The sequence below is a fragment of the Natrix helvetica genome, assembly GCF_964273705.1.
Source record: "Natrix helvetica genome assembly, chromosome: 1".
Taxonomy (NCBI): domain Eukaryota; kingdom Metazoa; phylum Chordata; class Lepidosauria; order Squamata; family Natricidae; genus Natrix; species Natrix helvetica.
The window spans coordinates 329742951-329766229 of NC_138548.1; the positions used below are offsets into that span (position 1 = coordinate 329742951).

The window sequence follows — 23279 nt, forward strand, 5'->3', positions numbered from 1 at the left end:
CTTTTAATGGCCCATTGAGAAAGGTGGGGGCTATTAAGAGTGAGTCTGTTTCCTGCCTTGAAACATGTTTCTCCATTTTTGATCCAGGGAAATATAATATTCTGCCTTTTCAATATTTCCCAGGATATTTCATTTTTCTAGGGGATGGGTAGGTGCTAACTTCCTACAACACCTCTCTCAAACCGTCTACTTTCCCTGTACATTAAGACCACTTCAGAGGTTCACCAGGCAGGTCACATTTAATCACCCTTAAAAATTTTTAGGAGTTGGTACATTCCAGCGAGACTCTGCCTACTCAGATGGCCCCTAACCAACTTGCTCAGACTGAAGAAGCTACTTGGATAAGCAGCAAAAGGTAACAAACCAATGAAAAAAATAAGTCTAGTTGGCTTAACATGGCTTAACTTCTAGATAAATCTACCTGCATGACTGAGAATCTTAATCAACATCCATTGGAGGGGTCTTTTTCCACCATCGCATTCCATCCATTTATATTCAATGGACTCTCTAAAGCAGCTGCTCAACTCATGGATTTCATAGCATGTCTTGGGACTGATTGGAGGAGTTTGTTTGTTGATCCCCATGTGCCGAATTCTATCTGCCGATGTATCACTTCTGAAGGGCATCATTATGTACACCTCATCGTTAGCTTTATTTTTTTATTAAAAAATATTTTTAAACAAACAAACACAAACATAAAGCATAAAACCATCTTCCAGTTACATACAGTGTGTTGATTGGTTACAAAACTTTTGTGCTTCCTCACCATAGTCTTCACTTACAATTTATATAGAATCTCATATTATCAATCTGATATATATGTATACAATTATTATCATTGTTAAACATTTATTTGACTATAACTATTATTACTTCCTTTTATGTGAGATATTCTAAATTTGGAATAAATTTATATTATGGCATTTCATTACATCATCTTAAAACCATCCAGTAGTAGTACATCTTTATATTATATTCTGTATAAATTTTTTTATCTTTGGTTACAAAATTTTTGTGCATCCTTTCCATATTCCTCACTTACAATTTATATACAATCTCACATTATCACTCTAGTATATATGTATACATTATTATCATTGTTAATCATTTATTTGACTATAACTATTATTACTTCATTTTATGCGTAATATTCTAAATTTAAATTAATTTTCATTATAGCATTTCATTACATTATCCTGTATCCATCCAATAGCAGTACAATCTTTTATATCTTGCCATTTGTAGTATTTGTGTTCTAATTGCTTTCTTGGTAGATCTTATATGGACTTCTCTTGGCAACTTGTTTTTCATTGCATATCTTGTAAAGACTCGAAACCCCTCATCTAATCCTTCGGTCAACTTCTCTTTGGTTATCACCGATACTTATGCCCAAATTTCTATCAGTACTTCTGCCAAATTTTCTCCCTTTTCTTCTTCTATATTCTGGAATCTGATGTAAAATTCTGATCTGTCGATCTCCCTTTCCAATATTCCACTCTTGTCTTTTTCAACCACGCTCAATCTGCTGTCAATATCTCCAATTTTCTTATCTCTTTGTTCATCTTTTTCTTCAATTTTTTGAAATCTGTCCTCATTTTTCATCATTGTTTGGTGGATATTCTCAATTTTTTCATCTGTTTTTCCTGTTCTTTGTTCAATATACTCTGTTCTCTTTTCAATGTTCTCGTTTCTTACTTGTATTTTTTTAATTTCTTGCATAATCATCTGCAATGTCACTTCCTTTTCTTTTTCATGCTGCAACATCATCTGTATTGATCTTTTCTTCCAGATAGTAAACACTGCCACTATATAGAATCCAAGGCTTTTTTTTATTAAGTTCCAAACAAGTTCACTGCAATCTTCTTCCTTTCAACTCCAAGCTTTCTTTTCACTCCAGTCCAGCTACTGATAGTACCCCAGAGGAGCACCTGTATAAACAATCCGTGCTTATCCCGCTATCATTTTCAATAAACAAGCTCAGAAACCTTGAAAAGTAACACAAACTCTTACTTTGCACAAGATTATCAAATGCCCAAAGAAAAGAAAATTGTTAGCTTTAGATGCCACTATTGTGAACATGATCACAGAGAGTCTTGTCAGGCTTCAAAACCCAAGAAAGTTCTTCTAAGCAGTTTCTTTTATCATTCCCCACCTATAAACAAGAATCTTGCCAAACTAAAGCTGACTATTTACGCCATCAAATATATAGTCTGAGTACTCCTAGGGAGGAGCTGTTTTGATTCTCTTCCTCCCAGACAAACTATTTAAACTTTTCTGTCTTTTGATCTTTGGGAACACCTTCATTGTCAGAATGTTCATGACTGGCAAAGGCATGGTAACAAGATCAGCCAATGGGAGCTGAAACGGATTGGAGTCTGGGCATGGTTTAGCCCTGCAGCTCTGAGTACTGTGCTGAGAATTGAAACTGAAACTAGTATGTGCTGAGAACTAAACTGGTCTGCTGCTCTGATCTGAAACTGAAGAACCACTTGTTGGTATTGTATACTTACTTATGTGTTACATTGTATATAAAGAGAAGTTAATGAGTCCTTCTGAATCTGTGTGTGCTTTCTGGATTTGATTTTTGCAACAAACTCTGACACTCTCCTCCTCTGAATCAGGATTACATTTCACCACAGGTCTTGGAAATACACTCCTCTCATATGTTCTAATTTTGCACACCGATTATGTCTTCATTTAATACGCTGTTTCATTTTTTCTTTTTCCTGGTGTTTTCCTGTGAATGTGTAATCCCTGTATTTTTTGATCAACCAAGTGTTGATCCATTGGTTGTAACAGGAATTGATCCACCAATCTGTTGCCCAAGCTTGATATTATGAGCTGAGAGAGTGTGTGTGACTGGTCCAAAGTTATCAAGCCAGCTTTCTTGCCTAAGGTGGGACTAGAACCCATCTCCTGGTTTGCAACCTGGTGCTTTACCCACTGAACCAAACAGGCTCTCTTTAAACCACATTTTACTGTAATTCTGCATCTAAACTAAGCAATTGAGCTTCTTTTAATTCTGATAAGTAAATCAGAACCAGACCTTTGTTTCAATAATGGGAAGCAGAAGAAAGAATGGAGTAATCAAAAGCTCATTCGTGGATCTGGAAACTATGGTTTCCTATTGTCGCTATTATCAGTTGTAGCCCTTATGTGACATCTCACTGAATATACATAATCTCTTTTTAAGTCAGTCTAAGCAGCTGCCCACCTCTACTTTTTGTGACAGAAAATTCTGCAAATAAATTGCTTTGGGTATTTGCCTTTATTTCTAAACAATCTTTCCGATTTTTTCATTATTCAGAAAGTCCCAAATGTTCTCACCTAAATTATCAAGCATTCTTTGCAGGCATTCAAGTGTAATATGCTGTGCTTCATTGAAAGCACCTGCAGGGCACTTTTTAAGTGACAAGTAAATAGGACTATTTTCTTACTATTGCTAAGAAGTTTTGTGATTGTCATTAGGTTGAATTGTTCGTGTTTCATTTAAATCATGTTTCCAGAATGTACATGTTTCTTTAGGACAAGCAGAAATGAAAGCTGACTTTGGGCCAGTCACTCTCTCTCACCTCACTGAGTTCTTGGGGAAAAATGGAGAAGGAAGAAGAATTAGGTATATTCACCACCTTTATGTTGCTTAGAAATATAATAAAGGTGGGATATCAATAAATAAATAATCACGTTTAAATTTCAACAGCACTCCAAAGGCAACTATCAAATTTGAGTTGGCTGGTCCAGATAAAAGAGCCAAAAAGTCATATTTGATTCAGTTTTAATTTATGGTACAGAAAACTCCAGTTTTGAATGATTGTCCTATTTTGTCTTATTAAAAATTTGAGTATGGTGTCAATTTTTAAAGTCTCTCTGGGTAGTATAAAGGATTCTCAGCTTGTCATTCCTTGGTAGCTGTCCATGGAACAAAACTGTTGGAAAATATTTTTTTTAGCATATTAATATTTGGATGGTTATTGGCATGCAGTAATATATTTTGTAACTGTTGTGGCCCAGCAGCGTCCGGCTGAGCTGTTGATGGACTCTGACAGCTCAGACTATTATGGGACTGCTCTGGAGGATGAGGAAGACTCTGGAGGGTGTTTGGAGTCAGAGCAGGAACTAGAGAGGCCGGTTGGCCACCAGGTGGCATCTGAGTCAGGGAGCAGTGAGGAACAGAGGGAGGTTGTCGCTGATGTGCGTATGCATAGAATTGATAGGAGAAAGGAACAGCTGTGGAGAAGACATCATAGAAGGAAGTAGGGACAGCTGGCTAAGGTTGTGGCCCCTCCCAAAGTGTTTATAGGTGGAGCGACAGGAGGGAAATCTTTGCAGGAAACAACTGTCCATTTTACTAGCCGTTGAGAAAGCATTCTGTAAGTTTTATCTTGGGTTTTTGAAGATAACTTTCTAGGCTCCTAGCCAAGGGGTGGCTTTATCTATGTAATTAGTCGTGGCAGACAGCCAAGCCTGTGTCTGCATATTCATTGGAATCACGGGACAGAACATTAACCAAAGATACCAGTGTGCACAGTAATACCCAATACTTGCATATTTTTGCGTGTATGGTGGTATTGATTTTACAAATTACCATACAAATCTCTACAGCATTTTCTTTTGAAAAAGGAAAAAAAAATGAATATTGAACATTCTTTTTCATTTGAACATTTGTGAATTGACACTGGAATTGATGTTGGTTTCATACAAAAACTATGGACTCGGAGGTTTCTCATAGAACAGGCTGTTTTCCTTTCTTTCTGAAAAGAATACTTTTAATAAATTACTTCCTGCGATCACAAGAGGTGGTTGCATCCTTTATTAATCAATTAATATATTTTATTCATTGGATTTGCTTGCTGCCCATTTCACTTCTTTGTTATTTATTCAATTCCTCGTCATTGTGAATGGAGCAAATAGTATCCCATAGGTTTGCCTGTTTTTCAAGCAAACCTGATTCAAGTGATAACAGAATATGGATTCTAATGCAAGTCTCTGAGAAAAGATTAAACATTTTTATGATTATAACAATAGCACTTAGACGTATATACCGTTTCACAGTGCTTTACAGCCCTCTTTAAGTGGTTTACAGAGTCAGCATAATGCCCCCAACAAACTGGGTCCTCATTTTACTCATCTCGGAAGGATAGAAGTCTGAGTCAACCTTGAGCCTGGTGAGATTCGAACTGCCAAAATGCAGGCAGGCAGCAGGCAGCAGAAATAGCCTGCATTCTAACCATTGTGCCACCACAGATGTTATTATGGTAATATTCTTAGATTATGGTGATGTCATGTAGTCCTTAGTACATATTGAGAATGAGATCCAATGGAATGTAGATCCCTTTTTCATGTTAATTGGTTTAAAAACACAACTGGCAATTTAAGCAGTTCCATTCTGATTTTCTCTTTAAAAATGGGTTTATTCGGAATTTAAATACCAGAATATTTAATACATCGATGCTGAACTTATAAATTTCTCTTTTAATAATTTTTTTTAAAATGGGTTCTGTTTATGGGTCTGGGCCTCAGAGGGAAAGTCTAACAGTACCAGATAGAAATCATGATTTTGTGTCCTGCCTTAAGTCATAAAACCTGCTGGATATCTTTGGGTCAGTCTCTGGCAGCCTTAGGAGAATAGCTAGAAAAAGTGCATGGATTTGTTCAGGCAGTCCTCGGGAATCAAGATTCACTCAATGGTGTGCATGTGTGTATATGCAAACACTTTCTGTGTGTCTCTCTGTGTGTGTGTGAGAGAGAGACAGAGAGAGAAAGCGAGGGAATGGGGGCTAAGAAATAGATTTTTAACGTCTTCATAATTGGAATATTACCTTGTTTCATCTGAATAAGCCTGCTTTAACTAAAAAAAGGCCTCTTAAAGGATGAGGAAAACACTAAAAGCAGTTTTCTAGTATTTGCGAAGAGCTGGGTCTTTCTGTAAGATTAATGATTAGCCAAGCAGCAACGAATGCCTCCAGCCCAACCTGTAGAAATACCTCTTGAGAATCCAGTCATCTTAGATTGTAATGTATGCCTCTCATATTAAAATGTTACTTCTTCTTCCAAACCCAAGTCAATTGGTGTCAGGCAGCTACCTCGGTTGCCTTCTATTCTGTAAGAGATATTAGCAAATCAATGCTTGGCGACCAAAGCTAGAAAATCATGGTTTAAACAGTTCATATTAAGAATAGCAGGACACTCCCTGGCACTTATCTTCAATATCAACCATTTTTATTTAATGTGACTTTAGCAGACATTTATTTATTCCCACCGTACAGATTCAAATAAATAGCGCATTTATATCTTTAGTGGCCAATTTTGACACCTTGAAACTTCTATTTCAGGAGGATTCACCAGGTGTAGATTGCTTATGCAGGATAATTTTAAATAGATAACATAGGGAGACAGTTATCGAAATCCTCTTAGGAGTTGGTAGATGTGCCAGAACCAGCTGATTTTCCCCCTTTGCCTATAAAGAAAGAGAAGGGGAAAAAAGAGAAAATTACATCTTGGATTAGTAGCCATCTCCCAATTTTACTGTTCAGGTATTTCAAGGAAACACACAATAGTGCCTACTACATATTTTACTGCCACCCCCCTCCCCCCGCCTCTCCTTGGTAGGAGCGTATACTCACAAACAGGCAATGCAATGTATCCACGTCTCTGTGGCAACTCCAGAAACTTTTTGTATAGGAGTATGATACAGGAGTTGTCCTTTCATTTGATGATAACATGCTGTCTTCCAAGTGAATCAAAAGCACTTGAAAAAAGAAAATAACGCCAAGTGCAGGGTATCCAGTGGGCCAGGGGTAGGTTCTACTGGTTTGCTACTACTACTGGTTTGCTCGTGGGTGCTCGACATGCGCACATGCTCAATGCAATAAAAATTGCTCTGTGCATGCGCAGAAGCAAAAAACATTTCAGGGGCGTGGCAGGCCTGGGTCACTGCCGGTTCTAGTGACCCAGGCCGCCAAATCACTACCGGTTTGGCCGAACCAGTCTGGACCAATAGGAACCCACCACTGGAGTGGGCGCTAAGGATGGTGCCAGGCAGCATGCTGGCCCCTGTGCACACCCTGGTAGCTGTGTATGGAACATAACTGTTGGAAAATATTTTTTTTAGCATATTAATATTTGGATGGTTATTGGCATGCAGTAATATATTTTGTAACCAAAGATACCAGTGTGCACATTATTACATATTGCATATTATTGCATGTAAGGTGGCATTGATTTTACAAATTACCGTACAAATCTCCACAGCATTTTCTTTTGAAAAAGGAAAAAGGAAAAAAAATGAATCTTGAACACTCTTTTTCATTTGAACATTTGTAAATTGACATTGGAACTGATGTTGGTTTCATACAAAAACTATGGACTCAGGGGTTTCTCATAGAACAGGCTGTTTTCCTTTCTTTCTAAAAAGAATACTTTTAATAAATTACTTCCTGCGATCACAAGAGCTGGTTGCATCCTTTAGCAATCAATTAATATGTTTTATTCATTGGAGTTGCTTGCTGCCCATTTCACTTCTTTGTTATTTATTCAATTCCTGGTCATTATGAATGGAGCAAATAGTATCCCATACGTTAGCCTGTTTTTCAAGCAAACCTGATTCAAGTGATGCTGGCCCCCGTGCACACTAAATTGCTTGCATTTATAACTGTATTATGCCGTGTGTGTGTGTGAATATTTGTCTGCATTGGCAATTTTTTTTGAGCACGTGGTTATGTCAAATCTGCTTTGATTTATCAGCCATTTTCATCCAGTGCTGTGCTCTTTTCCTAGGTGAGCCTTTGACTTGTATCTGATTTAAGGTCACCTGCACTACTTATTTTCAGGGGACTTCAATCTCCATATAGATGTGACTTCTGATGTTCACCAGTAAATGCTGTTATACTATGATCTCCTCTTACATTGTCAGCATTTTCTTTGGTTGGTACGTGTGAAAGGTCAGGCTTTTGATTTAGTTAACTTCTTGGGACTCTCATTACCAGGATTTGAAGGTGACCATCTTGAATTTTCATTTTACACCCACCTTCCCTCAGCTTTCTAATTTCGTACTAATAACGTGCTTGAAAGAAGCAGGCAGTTTTCTCAACTTCGTGTACTTGCGGGGGATGAAAGATAATAAAATTAATTGGTGTTTGTTTTCCATCCATAATGCAAGCTTGCATGTTTATATTTTGAGTCTTTATCATCATGTTTTCCTGTCCAGTTGTTAGCTTTTTCTCTAAACATTTGTGTTAATTCTTCAAAGTTTCTTCTGGATGCCCAGGATGTTTCCTTTAGTACGTTGATATTTCTACAAAGGGAGAATTGAGAGCAATGGAACTCAAGTTGAAGCACAGAGAGATGCGGCTGCTCCTGTTGGAATTCTCCATGTCCAAACCAGATCCGTAATTTGGAACTGACAACAAGATAAATTGTCTTGAATTGCTTGCAAGTTTGTGAAACAGGTCTCCGATCACCACTTTTGTGTGATGCATGTGTGCTGGTGGGGAAGCTATTGGCCTGAGAGGAAAGGATGTACGATGACTTTGAAGCAAACATCATATAATTGCATGACCTCTTACCCCGATTTTCTTGTTACCAGATGGCACAGATCTAAGCGCAACAGCAGCCGCATAAAAGGACAGAGAAGCAAAGGGTGGGAGAGGCATTCCCCCCATACCACCTATTTTCATTTCTTTCAGTCAGATCAAGACAGAGGGAAAAATAGTTGGACTTCATTCCGTGGGCGGTTGGAGCCTGATCAACAAAGTGCAGGGGGCAGGGAATGAAAAAGTTGTTCATTACTGTATTTATTTTACAAATATTCATGCCGATGTTAAAAAAAATGCAGAGTTCCATTTATTTTATTTGTATGTTATTTATTTATATGTTATTTATTTTGGATTCTTTAAATTCTAAAATTGTGATCAAAATTGTCATTTGTTTTGAATTAAAGGCAGCTTCAAACTTATTATTTCATGAGTCTCTAATACAGGGATCGGCACCCTTAAACACTCAAAGAACCACAAAGGTCCTAACCGGAAGCCCGCCATTTAATTCTGGAACCAACCAGAAGTCCAGCTCCCCCACCATAGAGTCTCCTCCTAGCGCGGCATCCTTTTTCCTCTACCTGTCCTAACCAAAAGCACTATCAATTGTGGAGCCGACCGGCGACAGGGAGCCGCAGCAGAAGGATGAAAGAGCCACATGCGGCTCCAGAGCTTCCTCTAATAGCTTAGAAACAATTAATGAACATTTTCTGAAAGTGATTAGAAAGTGAGGTTTGTGAACTTTTGTGAACTTTTAAAGTCTCCATCATGTTTATGAGTAAGATGGTTATTTCCATTGTTTCCTAGTGCTCAAAGTCATGGAAAAGTGACTACATTCTCCTTATGGGAAACAGTTGCCTGGCGCTCATGTGGGTGATCTCCCATCCTGTCTTAATCCAGAGAGGTTCCAAGGAAATAGTCTATTCACCAGTTCCTTGTCTTTGCCATAGTCATTAGCTACGCCTTTGTCTTTAGTTGTCTTTAGTTCACCATACCTCTCTTGGCAGTCTCCCTATTCAATGGACTTTCAGATGAATTTTACTGTGAACTTCATTCACAAACAGGAGATCAAAATCTGAGGATTTTTGGCATAGTTCAAACAGTTCACGTAATGTATTCCATTTATGTCAATATGTCAATTTACATCATTTGCATAATGATGTAATAGATGCTTTACGTCATTTGTATCAGTTTCCCTAATTTCCTTAATTGCATTATAGACATTTGCATCTCTTTTTGTCATTGGCGTAATTATATAATTGATGTTGCACGATTAACATAAATTGATGCATGCAATATAAAAATGTCAAGAACGATAATTATGCAAATGATATACATTGCATCAATTAGGTAAATTTGGATTTAATAGACATTTGGCTTTAACAAGCACCCTTGCTCCCCAAATAGTCCATTAAATTGAGGTTTTACTGAACAAAATATTGCAGTGTGGAATCATCACCTGAAGGCTCTTTAAACAGTTGTGATATGACCTTGCTATGTTTCTCCAGACAGCAATATACACTCTACAAATTAGAGATCTCTTTTTGCAATGCCACTCTGTGCTGTGAAATACCAAACATATATTGAAGCTGCAGCATGTCAGAAATGTTCTGGCAATTTTTTCAGTGATTTGGGTCTCCCTTAGCAGTTCAGATCTTTTACACAGTATAGGTAGTACTTGGCTTATGGCCTAAATAGAGCCTGCCCATTACAGATCTATAAGTCATAACGGTTGTAAAGCGGGTTATCCACATGACTCATTTGCTTTTACTACCTTTTTGTGGCAGTTGTTAAGTAAACATGCCAGTTGTTAAGCGAATTCAGTGGTCAATACATAAATCGATTTGTTCAGTATGGGCTACTTTTGCAAAAACAGGAAGTAAATGCCTTTTTTTTTTTGCAAAAACATTGTAAAACATGCTCATGTGATTACGAGACAGCCAAAAATGTGGGTTGATTCCCGAGCACTGTTCCAGTAAGGTGCTCCGGAGGGCCCACCGGCCTGCCTGTGCTCCTTACCTGTCTTTAAAGTCTTCAGCACTTCCACACACGTGCACAACGTGTACAGCGCCTGTGCAATGCTCCGGCGAGTAGCTGGAGTGTCGCGCAGGCTCGCAGAGGTGTCGCTGGACGGTAAGATGCATGCTCGTGTTGCGCGCGTCCAGGTGGTCAACGCTGGGCCCATTCCAACTGTACCGGTTGGAACAGGATCTGGAATCCACCATTGGTCAAATGGTTATAAACCATAGCCATGGGAAAAACCAAAACTCCATGGATAGTACCAAAAGGCTGTTTGCTGCTTTATCTTTAAAGACTGTTGTGGGAAGAGTTCTGGTGACTTCCTCAGGCAAATCAAGGAACATAACTTTTCTCAAATCTACTCAGGTTCCTTATTGAGAAGGGCATGGGAACAATCAGGGGTGTTATGGCTTTCAATGGAAAAACAAAACTCCCTGGAAAAAAAAGATCCCCTCATTAGCACAGAAAGAACCTCCGAAATTCATATGCAAGGAGAGGGAGTGACTTGGTTTGAAAACACAGATGTATTTATGTATTCCACTGACAAAATTTATTGACAGCAGAGGACCTAAAATTATGCTTTTTGTTCATGAATGTGCATACACTAGTTAGATTCATGTGGTTCTCTGCTTTGCATGGACATCACTGTTTTCATGTCTTAATAAGCAGAAACGGGGGTAAATATGAGAGGCTAAGAAACACTGTGCTGGATTAAATCAAAAGCATAGCTATCTTATAGCCTTCAAATATCAGAAGAATTGTCACTTGGAAAAGGGAGTGGACTTTGATGGTCGCAGAGGGCACGATTAGAATCAGTGGGCTTAAACTAAAAGGAAGCAGACCCAGACTAGAGATTGGGAAGAGTTGTCCTGACACAGCCACGTGTCTCTCAAAGATGTCCTACAATGATCTAGGGAGTTGGATAGGATGACCTCTAAGACATCTTCCAACTCTATGATTCTGAAATCCGTTTCTATATACACGTTGTAAAGCAGATGATATTGAGAGTCATACTTCCTTTGATTGCAGAATAAAATTTAGCCTTTAATACTAATAGCTCCATTCTCTATGAATTTCTCTAATTTAGAGCCACCCAAGCTGAATGTCATGACTATATCTGAGGGAATTCCAAATTTCAGTTGGGTACTGTATGAAGAAAGACTTCTTTTTGTTTCTTCAGGATCTCCCATCACTAAGCATTATTTGTTGACCCCAAGGCCTCTAACATTTCCCATACTACTCATTCATTTATTCATTCGCTCATTCACTCACTCACTCACTCACCCACCCACCCAACCACCCACCCATCATATTCTGTACTGCCCAAAAGCTCTGGGCAGTAAGAAGTGCTCTGAGTAAGTTATGCCTGCTTTCTGAACTGTCCTTCTAAACTAAGACATGATGTACCCACAACTTTCTAAACTGGAAAACCCTCTGGTATACTGTTCTGGATGTGGCCATATATGATTGTCAGGTTTGGAAGACATTCTTCTTTGGAGCTTTGAGGCTGCCACATTTAGTGCCTGTGAAAGTGGGAGGGGGGATTGTAAGGAGCGGTGGAAGATTAGCCACAACAACATTCCTTTCTCTGGGAGTCAAGGACATATGCCCTGCACCTGGAGGGGAGTGACTGGGGGTAGTCTCCAGTCAGGACGAAGACATAATTGGGCTACGTGATGGACTTGTGGGTGCAGGGGATGAATCTTTGGCTTCCTTTTGGGTGGGGAAAACCCTGAACTCTCAGATTCAGGTTTTCTCAACTGTGCCAATATTACACCTCTAATAAAATGGATCTTTGAGGAAATGCTATCCTCGGAGTCTTCTTTTCTGGAGGTTGTTACTTGGAACGCCGACAATAAGCCTGGATGTATCCATTGGGGAATTTGGGAATCAATGAAGGGTTCTAATGGATTTGAATGCATCCTGGCTTAGGTTCTTAAATTAAAAACAATTATTGTCTTCCACTTGATGCAGTTGGGATTCCTGGATCCGAATCTACAGAGTTTGAATAAAAGAAATAAGCAGGATATTACAATGGTCACCCCCACCCTCCGCTGATCTCTGACTGCTAATTTTGGGAATCACATGCTGGTGGTACATCATGACTTCAGGTCACAAAGCTCTATTGCTGTTTTATTCCATAATGCTTCATCTTAGTGAGTTTTACTCCTCATAATTTTAGTCTCTAAATTCAACATGCAATTGCTTAAAACTTGCTTAGGTAGATTGAATCCTATATTTTAAAAAATATCAACAGGTCTCTCCTACGCAAATTATCAAGAGAATAATCACCTCCATTAACTCCCGTTGGTGCAAGATTATTAGCAAGCTGTTAACCTGTTTAAGTCATTTAAGTGTACAGAACGGTACTTATTCTTTATTTGTTAGCAAAATAAAATCTTCTGTTATAGCAGCTTGGAAATATTCACAACAGATTTTAGGAATTGATTTTTTTTGAAAGATGTGAAGATATAAAGATGTTGCCTGCTTATTTATTTCTCACTTTGTAATGTGTCCATTGCCCCAAAGAGCTTTTTTTTTTTTTAAATGCTATTACTTAGATGTTAGATATATCCATAAAATATACAGGATGTCTATATATATAAAATATAATGGCTATGATCAACTTTTTTAGTACAATGATAACACCTTTTTGCAACTTTCAGTAAAATGGATGATTCATCCCAGAGATGAAGCATATTTTGTTAAAAGGGAGATGATATCTAGGAGCTGGGGAGCTTGAATAAAATCTTGTATATTCTATTATTTGTTTCATATTAACTCTTACATAGTTTTCAGTGCTGCTGTTTCAATAGTAGTTCTTTATTATACATAGAAATGATGCAGAGAAAATATATTAGAGGACTAATCTGAGTCTTCATTGGATCCAAATTCCAGTTGTACAATTTCATTTATCTATGGAGTAACTTCAGATTGTTCTCAGTGCTTTTTTAATGTTTAGCATAATATTAGTGTTAAAAATGCAGCTTTAAACTAACTTGAGGGTGTAAATGATCATCAATCACTGATTATTTTAGGATGTAGGCTATGTTGAATAACATGTTAGTTTTGGAATCTTAATTTAATAAAACAGAATGAGGACAAGTAGTGTCAGCCTCTGCTTTGCTGCTTGCTTTCGGCTGCCATTGAAACGGGGAGGGGGGATGACATGGTATTTGGGAGGGGAAGTTTTCAGCACAGGAGTGAAAGAAGAAGGGAGTGTTTTTCTTACCATCTACTGCGCATGCTGCAGATAGTGGAATTGCCGCCAAGGCCAACTCTCCGGCATACCTACCTGATGATGTTTTTTGAAGATGCAACCCACATGACACCTGTGGGGTGTGCGGATTGGACTGGGGGATGGGATACCAGGGGGAGGGATTTGGGTCACATATTGATATCTATGATTACGTGCGCTTTTGCCTCAGATCTTGCTTTGCCTAGCTGCTATCTACTCATAACCAGTAAAAATACTCTTAATTCTGAAAAATGGAGTTGAGTGGTTTCTTTCTTGGTTACTGATGGAGACTGCCCTGACAAGTAGCATACAAACAGAAAGGTTGCTAATCGCTTTGCATGAATGAGTAAATAAATCTTGAAGCAATACCTCCACATCAATCACTATCAGAAATCGTCTTAAAATATTATGGTTTAGTAAGCAAGGATTCATGGTTTAATTCAAGCTTATGCTTAGTTTCCATTCTCCTCTCTGAGGAAGTAAACAGGAATTTTAAAAGCTGTTTTAGCAATATGAATGACTCTGGCCTTTCAAAATTATAAAAGTAGTTTTGTTCTTATGTGAGAACATGTATCTTTAATTCTATATCCCTTTAGTTTCAAAAGTGAAGTCACATTTTTGCCTGGCTTTGCATATTCATGCAACCTGATGACCATGTTTTACTGTTTCCAAAAGACTGTTGCCACATTCTACTAGTAAATGAATAAATGTGGCTGTTAGACATACATATTAACTTATTTAGACCTTTGCAAACACTGTTAAACGCCCAAAGTACATTATATTACTGTATCAGAAAGTAAAGCAAAAAAAGGTCACTCTATCTGTACATTTAAATTTTGTCTGTAAGGATATGTGTCAATCGTTAGATTGCCTACTTTAATAGAAAATAAGGTTACCTGATTGGATTGCAATGCAATGATGTAAATAGAACCTTGTTGAATAATGCTTCCAATAGGTTATCATGAATTGCTCGAATACTTGTTTTTAAAACTATAAAGCAATTTATGGCTTGCTTCTCAGGTATCTTCAGGATTGCCTTTTTCAACTAGAATTAGCCTGAGCAGTGTACCTCTCAGGGAAGAAATTACCTTAATTTATGTAAGGTAAAGGCAAGAGGAAATCTGAAACTGGTTTTTGGTAGCCATCTATGCCCTTTGGCTGTGATGATGAACCTATGGCACGTATGCCAGAGGTGACAAGCAGAGCCCTCTTCTGTGGGCCCACGCCAGCTGCTCTTCTGGGTTCCGTAGCTGGTCCAGTGCACATGTACACTGGCCAGTTGCTCTCTTCCAGGTTCTGGTGCTGTGGTGCGTGCACACACACTCCAGTTAGGGCACTCGCAGGGGTGGGTTCCTGCCAGTTCTAACCTCTTCTATAGAAGAGGTTCCACAAATCTACAGTGCCATTTAGAACCGGTTCCCGCTCCCTCCCCCCATCCGTCCACACATCATCAAGATGAAGAGCGAGAGGAGGAATTCTGGGAGTTGAAGTCCACAAGTCTTAAAGCTGTCAAGTTTGAACATCCCTGGTTTTTTTTTACTAAAGGGTTAAGGGTGCAAGGGTCTTGTAACTTGACAGCTTTAAGACTTGCGTGTTTCAAATGCCAGAGTTTGTGAGCCAACATTTTGGTTGCTAAGCAAGAGCATTGTTAAGTGAGTTTCACCAAATTTTACAAGTTGGCTACGCCCACCCAGTCACATGGCTGGCAAGTCACTCCCACCCAGTCACATGGCCGGCAAGCCACTCCCACAAAGCAGGCCACACCTACAGAAGAGGTTTTAAAAAAATTTGAAACCCACCACTGGGCACTCGGTGCTGAAAAGGTTAACCATCACTGCCCTATGGAATAGTCCTGTTAAGTTCATGCAGGTGTTTAGTTATTGGAAGCCCATTTCATACCAAATTGCTTTTAGGTTTTACTATGTGATTACAACAGTATACACATTTGATAAAAAACAAAATATCCCATTGCAATGGATTGCATGACATGAGTCACACAGTGTAATAGGGGAAAAGCTGGGGTGAGAAGGCTGTAATAAGATCTCTCATAATTCATCCATGAACTGCTTTTTATGAAAAAAACAGCAAGAACGTGGAAACAATGTCCTTTGTAATCAGTGCTGAGTGAATAACCTATGCCTTTTGTTCGTAGGCCTCAACCAAGTTAAACAAGGGACCTGCGAGGTGGTTGCGGTGCATCGGTGTTGTAACAAGAACAGGATTGAAGAGCGGTCACAGACGGTCAAGTGCTCTTGCTTCCCGGGTCAGGTGGCAGGCACAACACACGCGCGGCCATCTTGTGTCGAAGGTAAGGATCTTTTACCCTATTGGCTTCAGAATTCAGAGACTCTCTCCATCTCCTTGACATTGTGAATTCATAATTGATAATAACAAGAAAAATCCCTCTCTTTATTAAAGCTAGACATATGTTTCTTTACATGTAATTGTTAATTAATTTATACAATTGATTCAGTTAATTAGTTATAGCAGTGCTCCTAACCCAAAGGGTCAATCTCCAAAAGTTAAGTATTTGTTCATGCAGTCTTCTGCCAGAATGATTTTTTGTTATGTAATAGATATATATTTTAACCTCTTTGAAAGGAAAAAATCTACTTTGAACAAGGCCTAAATTGAACAAAGGCCTTTTGGATAATTAATCTGGGAATGGCCAACTTGACCCTATTTGATATTTTTTTAGCCAAAAAAATCAGGATAAAGGAATTAGTTAACTATGCAAGAGCAGGTAGCTTCCACCAAACATGGCCATTACACCTTCCCCCCAACTCCACAAAACCAGAGCAGATCTACCATTTCTGTCCACTAAATCTCTTGAAACAGTGTAAAATCTGGACTTTGAAGCGTGGAGAAACACAGTAGGATTTCATAGTTGATAAAAGGAATGGCATTACCTGTTTCATTGAACCCTCGAAGGGCAGTGGTTAGAATGTAGTATTGCAGGCAAACTCTGCCCACAGCCTGGAATTCAATCCTGCCAGGGCTCAAGGTTGACTCAGCTTTCCATCCTTCTGAGGTTGGTAAATTGAGGACCAAGATTGTTGGGCGTAATATGCTGACATTGTAAACTTCCCAGCGTCGGCTATGGAGCAATACAGAAGTCTAACAGCTAAGTGCTGTTGCTATTCCTTATCCATATCCCACCTTTCTTGTAGGTGACTTATATAAGGTTCTGGCTTTACTTTTATCCCCATGATACCTAAGGAGGAAGATAAGTCTGAGACAGGGCAATTCACGCAGTCATCCATGGAGTTTCCATGTTTGAAAGAAATTAGGTCCATTATATACATATAAAGCAAATTGGAATCAGAGACTCAGTGAAGTCAGCAGAAAATGAAGGTTGTCTTCTGGTTACCTTCACAAGGCCATGCTAATAATGAAGAGAGGAATGATGAGACTTTTTTCTATGAGATTAAACTACATGTGGAATGGGCATTTCTGTCTTAGAGCTATTTAAAAAATACTTGCCATTTGAATTACACCTTGGTTTAAAGATAGAGGCACCATATGTGTGAATACCGGTATTGAATTTAGCCATCAACCTTAACCTCAACCTAAGGAGCAAAGTGAATTTGTAGTACAACTACTTGAGCTGAGCTGAAAGGGATGGATGTTCACTAAACTCTAATTCTCTTTGCTGTTTTCCAAAGGTCATCTTGATTTTTGTCGTTCAGGCTGGGTAACTCTGATAGTCTCCTGTTTACTGTTGCTTTCCATAATTTGCTTTTGTGTTTAAATGAGAATTTTTCTATATCGAGATATATCTTCTGTTTCTTTTCTTCCTCTGAATGTCTCTGGCAATGCATAAGAGCAGCCACCCTCATCTTAGATAGGTGGACATTTTGAAACAATATCTATTATTCGAATTTCTTCAGCAGGGTTTCCCTTCCTTGATGTATATTAAAGGCTGAAATTTAGATTGCTTTAAAGAAAATCAAGAAATTGCTTAATGTGACACTTTCCTTCCTCTCACTCCCAAACAGCAGAGTGATTAGTTTTCTCTCTTCTACTGGATAGTTTTTTGTTGAGCAATAAGAACTATAAATTCTACTTAGTGCTTCTGTCAACAGCAGTGAAATATCCTAAGATATAAAATGTTAAGAGATTTATATTTAAATGAAAGCAAAACAGTACGTTATTTAATAGCTTCCTGCTAATTAATATTGACATAGAAAGTATATTTATTAAGCTATGTAGAAGATACTTAACTTCTCTTTTCATTGCTTTCCAAACAAAACCATATCCTTCTAAAATGAATTAGCAATAACACAGAACTTCATTTTTTTCTAATTTCTCTGATGTTTTAATCTATGAATTAACCCAGGATTTTTCAATGGAAAAACATGCCCTAGTCAAATTATAGTTTATAGTTGTGCTGCTAACATTTGAACCTTATCTAATGTTTATGTATTCCACAGAGTTTGGAAGACATATCAAATTTATTTTTCAAGTAGCTTAAGTGTTCTGTGGAAAGACAGCATCACTTTATTGGCTTCTAATCAGTAATGTTTGTATGGGTGATAGAATTAGTACTGCGTTTCCCCGAGAATAAGACAGGGTCTTATTTTCTTTTGACCCCAAAATAAGTGCTTGGCCTTATTTTGGGGGGAGATCTTACTATTTTTGAGGTGCAGGAGACAACAAGCATGGTCACCTCATGGCTGCTGCTGCATTGAAATGTTTTCGGGGAGGGCTTATTTTTTTGGGAGGACTTATTTTAGCACATGTGCTCAAAAGCCTGTTGGGCTTATTATCCAGGGAGGTCTTATTTTCGGAGAAATAGGGTAAGATAAGGCATCAAGACAAAGGGAAGAAATCTGAACTGAAACAACAACAAAAAAACATATTATGGAGGGAAACGCCAAGGGTTGCCAGTAGGTGCAGATATAGAATGCAGAAAAAGAGAGTTGGAAGGGACCTTGGAGGTCTTCTAGTCCAACCCACATGGTCTCTGTCCAAATGGCTGTCGAAACTCTTCTTAAAAACCTCCAGTCATTGAGAAGGACAGAAACTCAGCTACAAGGATTCAGCTTATGTGGAACCTTCACAAGTGGTTGGTAAAGCAGGACGAATGGTGTAGTTCATCCATTTTTTTGGGGGGGGGATAAAATTGTTTGCACTAAGTCCCTTTGTTGACCTTTGGTTTCCTCCTGGTTAGAAAGTTTTTCATTCGGAGATGAATATAATGTAACTGATGTTTGTATTGATCTTATGTTTTAACTTTTATATTTTTTTTAAAAAAAACTTTGGCTCCTTTAAATGATCATCCGAGCATAAAGGGGGAGTATAAATTTTCTAAACATTAGATACACAGATATACACACATAGACACATACTTGTGTATGTTTTAATTGCCTCAGAAGATACCTGAAATACATTTGACTGAATCTTTTCACAAGTAATCCCCTCAGTCTGGAGAAATACAGAGTAAACTTTTATCTCCCCAAAAGCATTTGTGCATTATCTCAAGTTGGGTGGAACATCATTTATTTTTGGTTTGTTGAAATCTCAGGTATAAGATCAGTTCTCTGAGACATCTTATTTATTCCCAATGTCACATGTTAATTTCTCTTATTCAGAGATTAAATGTTGCTTGTATGTTTACGTTTAGTATCTCATATATTTGGGCAAGCAATTCAAAATGTACCGTAATCTCTCTTACTCTCTCCCGTCCTCTGCGCTCTCCCTCTCCTTCTCTCTCTCCCTCTCCCTTTCTCTATCTCCTTCCCTCCCCCTCTTTGTGTGTATCTGTGTGTGTGTTTGTATGTGTGTACATTTATTCCAAGGCAAAGCCGACAACTGTTTATATACTATGCATTGTGAAACAATACACCTTATGATGTGGAATAAATTTAAGATATTTACTTAAAATATGCATCTAAATGGCAGAAGTAGATTCCCTTTGGTTTCTTTTTTACAATATTCTAATATTTGCCCTAACAGATCTTTCTTGAAACTGTTTACTGTATGTGTTTTGAGATTTAACAAAGGAAATATTATGTATGCATGTATTGGATGTACAAACCAGGCAACTCTGCATTTCCCCTTTATTATGATAGCTTAGAGTGTGTTTTTTTTAAAAAATTATACTATAAACTCTGAGATAATTTATTCTCTATTTAGGGCAGGAATCCATGTATGTCCACTTACACTTTGCAAATCTTATTTTTTTTGGGGGGTGGGATGAAGGCAACTCTGTGAAGTTTCTGTACTGCAGTAGCCTAAAGGAGCTTTTTAATTAAGGTTGGCTGTTCCTGCCCTCACTTGTGTAGCTAATTATTTTCAGTATACATTTCTTTTTCAAAGAACTTGCCCATAGTCCTCAATTTGGGCTTAGTAACTTGAACATTTGTGCATGTGTGTATGTGTTTGTGTGTGTGTACAGCCACACAATATATATATATATATGAATATACTTAAAATCTGAGAGCAAAATGAAATATCAACTATGGCCTTAAATTTATTCAAGCCACTGTAAAGCTGCATCAAAATAGAATGCTAGATAGTGGATAGCTTAATGTAATGGAAAGATTCCATGCAGGGAGAAACACTAAAGTTAGGCATATATTGGCATCCTTCAGTCTTAAAAGACTATGGTATCGTGCTCTGGAAAGAGGTCCTAAAGCAGCATCTGGTGTGGCTAAAAAGGCCAATTCGGGAGTGGCAGTCCCTTTCATACTGAGAGCGGATACATTCTGTCTCCTGCCCACCTCCAGATTTTGTTGGTTCCGGGACTGCTTCTTTGCCTCAGCCTGCCAAACAAGTGTCTCTTGGAATTAGGGAAGCCCATGTTGCGTCTTTAGCCTCTAAGCTGAATGATCGGAGGTCAAGTTTCCCAGCTGTTATTGTCCATTCCCAAGGACTTTAGATCCCTTTTGCAGATATCCTTAGGTCACAGCTGTGGTCTCTCTCTGGGGCGCTTTCCCTGCACTAATTCTCCATACAGGAGATCTCTTGGAATCCAACTTTATCTTTTGTGATAAATTATTCTTGAAGCTGATATTTATGTGAAAAAAGATAACTTTCATTAGGAAATTGTACATTGATTGGTAATTTTAAGTGACTGAACTCTAGCTACAGCTAAGATGCATTCTGCATCTCCTCCATTAGGGAGAAATAATGATTCAGCTAAAATGGTTGAATTACATAGAACAGAGTCAGAAGAGACAGAAATGAGAGAAAGGAAGTGATAAAGGTTTTCAGGATATTAATCTAACCAATAGGAACATGTTCCACAGGGACCTACAGATTACATCTTTTAGGAAAGAGATAAAGTATAAGTCCCTCGGTTGCCCCTCAAGGTCTGTAGATAAAGAAAGCTGTTGCAAACTAAGCCGAATCCAAAAATTTCCCTTCTGAATGGCTGTGGCACCAGTAATCCCCCTTAGGTCACAAAAGAGTTTACACTGATCTCTTGACAGTGTCTTGGTGGGTGGTCTTCTTCTATTTTTCTGGGCAAAAACCCAAACAAACCACGTCTGTTCAACAAACCCATCTGACATACTGTATGATGGTGCTTGATATCAATATACATTGTATCTGCAATAGCTCTGAACTGGGAACTAGAAGGCAAATTTTTTTTTTCCAGAAAATTTTATTGGTTTTTTAAAACATTTATAAGGAAAAGGGTATGTGGAATGGTATACAAATTTTGGCAGTTGCAAGTATGGCAGACGCCCCCTCCTTCCAAACTCATAAGATACATCTATGTATAAAACATTAATACAAAATCGTATAAAATCAGCATATTAATTCTATAAAAAATTTTCAATCAACTTATATGTTATAATATATAGTCTAGATATAATTTCATTATTACTTTCGGTCTGTTTATAACAATGTGATTTTCTTATTCATTTTTGTGATCTGAGCTTTCTTAGTGTTGCCCCTTCTCCCCCCGCTGGCAGAGCTCCGGCCCCTCCCGTGTCCTGTGTGACCGTTGAAGAGTCTTCTGTTTTTTCTAGGTTCGCTTTATTTTTTTCCATAAAGGCCTGAGCCTCTATGGGTGTATTGATTCTGATTCTTGTCTCCTCCCAGAATATCAGCATCCCTTCAGGCATCAACCATCTAAACCACACCCCTTTCTGGTATAATTTATTCGCCAATTGCGAATAATTTTTCCTTTTCTCCCTAATTTTTTTTGGGATCTGCTTCAAGATGGTTATCTCCCTGTCGTGATATGTCAATGCTTGCCCCCTTTGTACACCCAGAATTATGTCTCTTGTGCTTTTCCTAAGAAATTTAATATGGACCTCCCTGGGTACATTGTGTGTTCTGGCATATGATGAGTTCACTCTATAGACCAGGTCTATCTCCCATTCCATCTGTTGTTTATCTTTGTGTATATATTCAGCTAAGATATTAGTCATGACGTCCCTTATGTTTTCCCCATCTGCTTCTATCACATTTTGAAATCTAAGATAAAAGGACATTCTCTCAAATTCTGTTTTCATTTGTTGGATATCAAGTTCTTTGTTACCCTTCTGCAAAGCTTCTACCCTTCCCCTCGCCTCCGCCACCCCACCCTCCACAAGGTCCAGTCTCTGTGAGTTCTTGTAAATTTGGACTTGATTCTCTTTAATTTCTTCCTTCATTTCCTTTAATTGTTTCTTAATTTCTTCCTGGCCCTGTATGAGTTGCTGAAGCATTTGTTGCAAATCCATCTCTGTACTCTTAGGTTGCATCAGTTCTGTAATCTTTGACTGTGTAGCAGGACTGGATGTTGCAGATGTCGGTGCAGAGGTAGCAAAGCCAGGTTTTCCAGGTGGTGGTCTTTTTGGAGACATAGTTTATAAAGCAGAGAGATCAGTCAGTGTAGAGACTGGACAGCTGAAGAAGTAGAGCAGGCAGGCGAGTTCAGGAGGCAGAAGATCCAAGCAGCTGGGAGTTTCTTTAGTCAGTCTAGCAATAGAGAAAAATTTTCTCTCCAGAGAGTTCAGGAAATAGCAATCCACAAGAGATTCTTCTGGGTGACACGGAGACAAAGACCGGAAGCCTGAATTTTAAAGGTGGAGTCAGGTTTCACAGTTCATGAAGACAACGGAAGTGTGCCATCTTGCCCTGCCAGCTTTGGGCTCAGAGGCATAACAAAATTTTAAAAGTTCAAAAGATTCTCAGTTCACCCATAAGTTCTGGAATTAAATCCAATGAAAGTCACTTTTACAGAGGTGAGGCATCATTAGTTGGCTCTCCCCCCTCCTCCTTCCCCTGGGGGTGAAAGCAAAATCTTCTCAAGCCGCTTGTCCAAGGGGGGGGGAATCCCCCTCCCTCTAGCCACACCTCCAGCAAGAATCCGAAAGTTTAACTTTTAAAAACGCTGAAAAGTCCATCAGTTCAAAAGAAAGGGAATGAAGAAAGGAAGCCTCTCACCATACCGCCGCTGCTTCCTTCAAAAGTACGTTGTCCGATCGGCATGGAGCGAGACGCATGCGCGCCCTCCGAAACTGCTCCCCGGTGCCTAGAGCGAAGCGGAGAAG

The 23279-nt window shown here is 38.6% G+C and overlaps 1 protein-coding gene across 1 annotated transcript in view; it reads left to right on the plus strand.

Annotated features, from left to right (window-relative positions):
• Positions 1 to 23279, plus strand: part of TAFA4 (TAFA chemokine like family member 4) — a 197829-nt gene that overhangs the window by 123234 nt on the left and 51316 nt on the right. The window contains exon 4 of the mRNA XM_081934049.1: positions 15941 to 16096. Within this exon, the coding sequence (XP_081790175.1) occupies positions 15941 to 16096 (156 nt within the window). The remainder of the gene's footprint in view (positions 1 to 15940; positions 16097 to 23279) is intronic.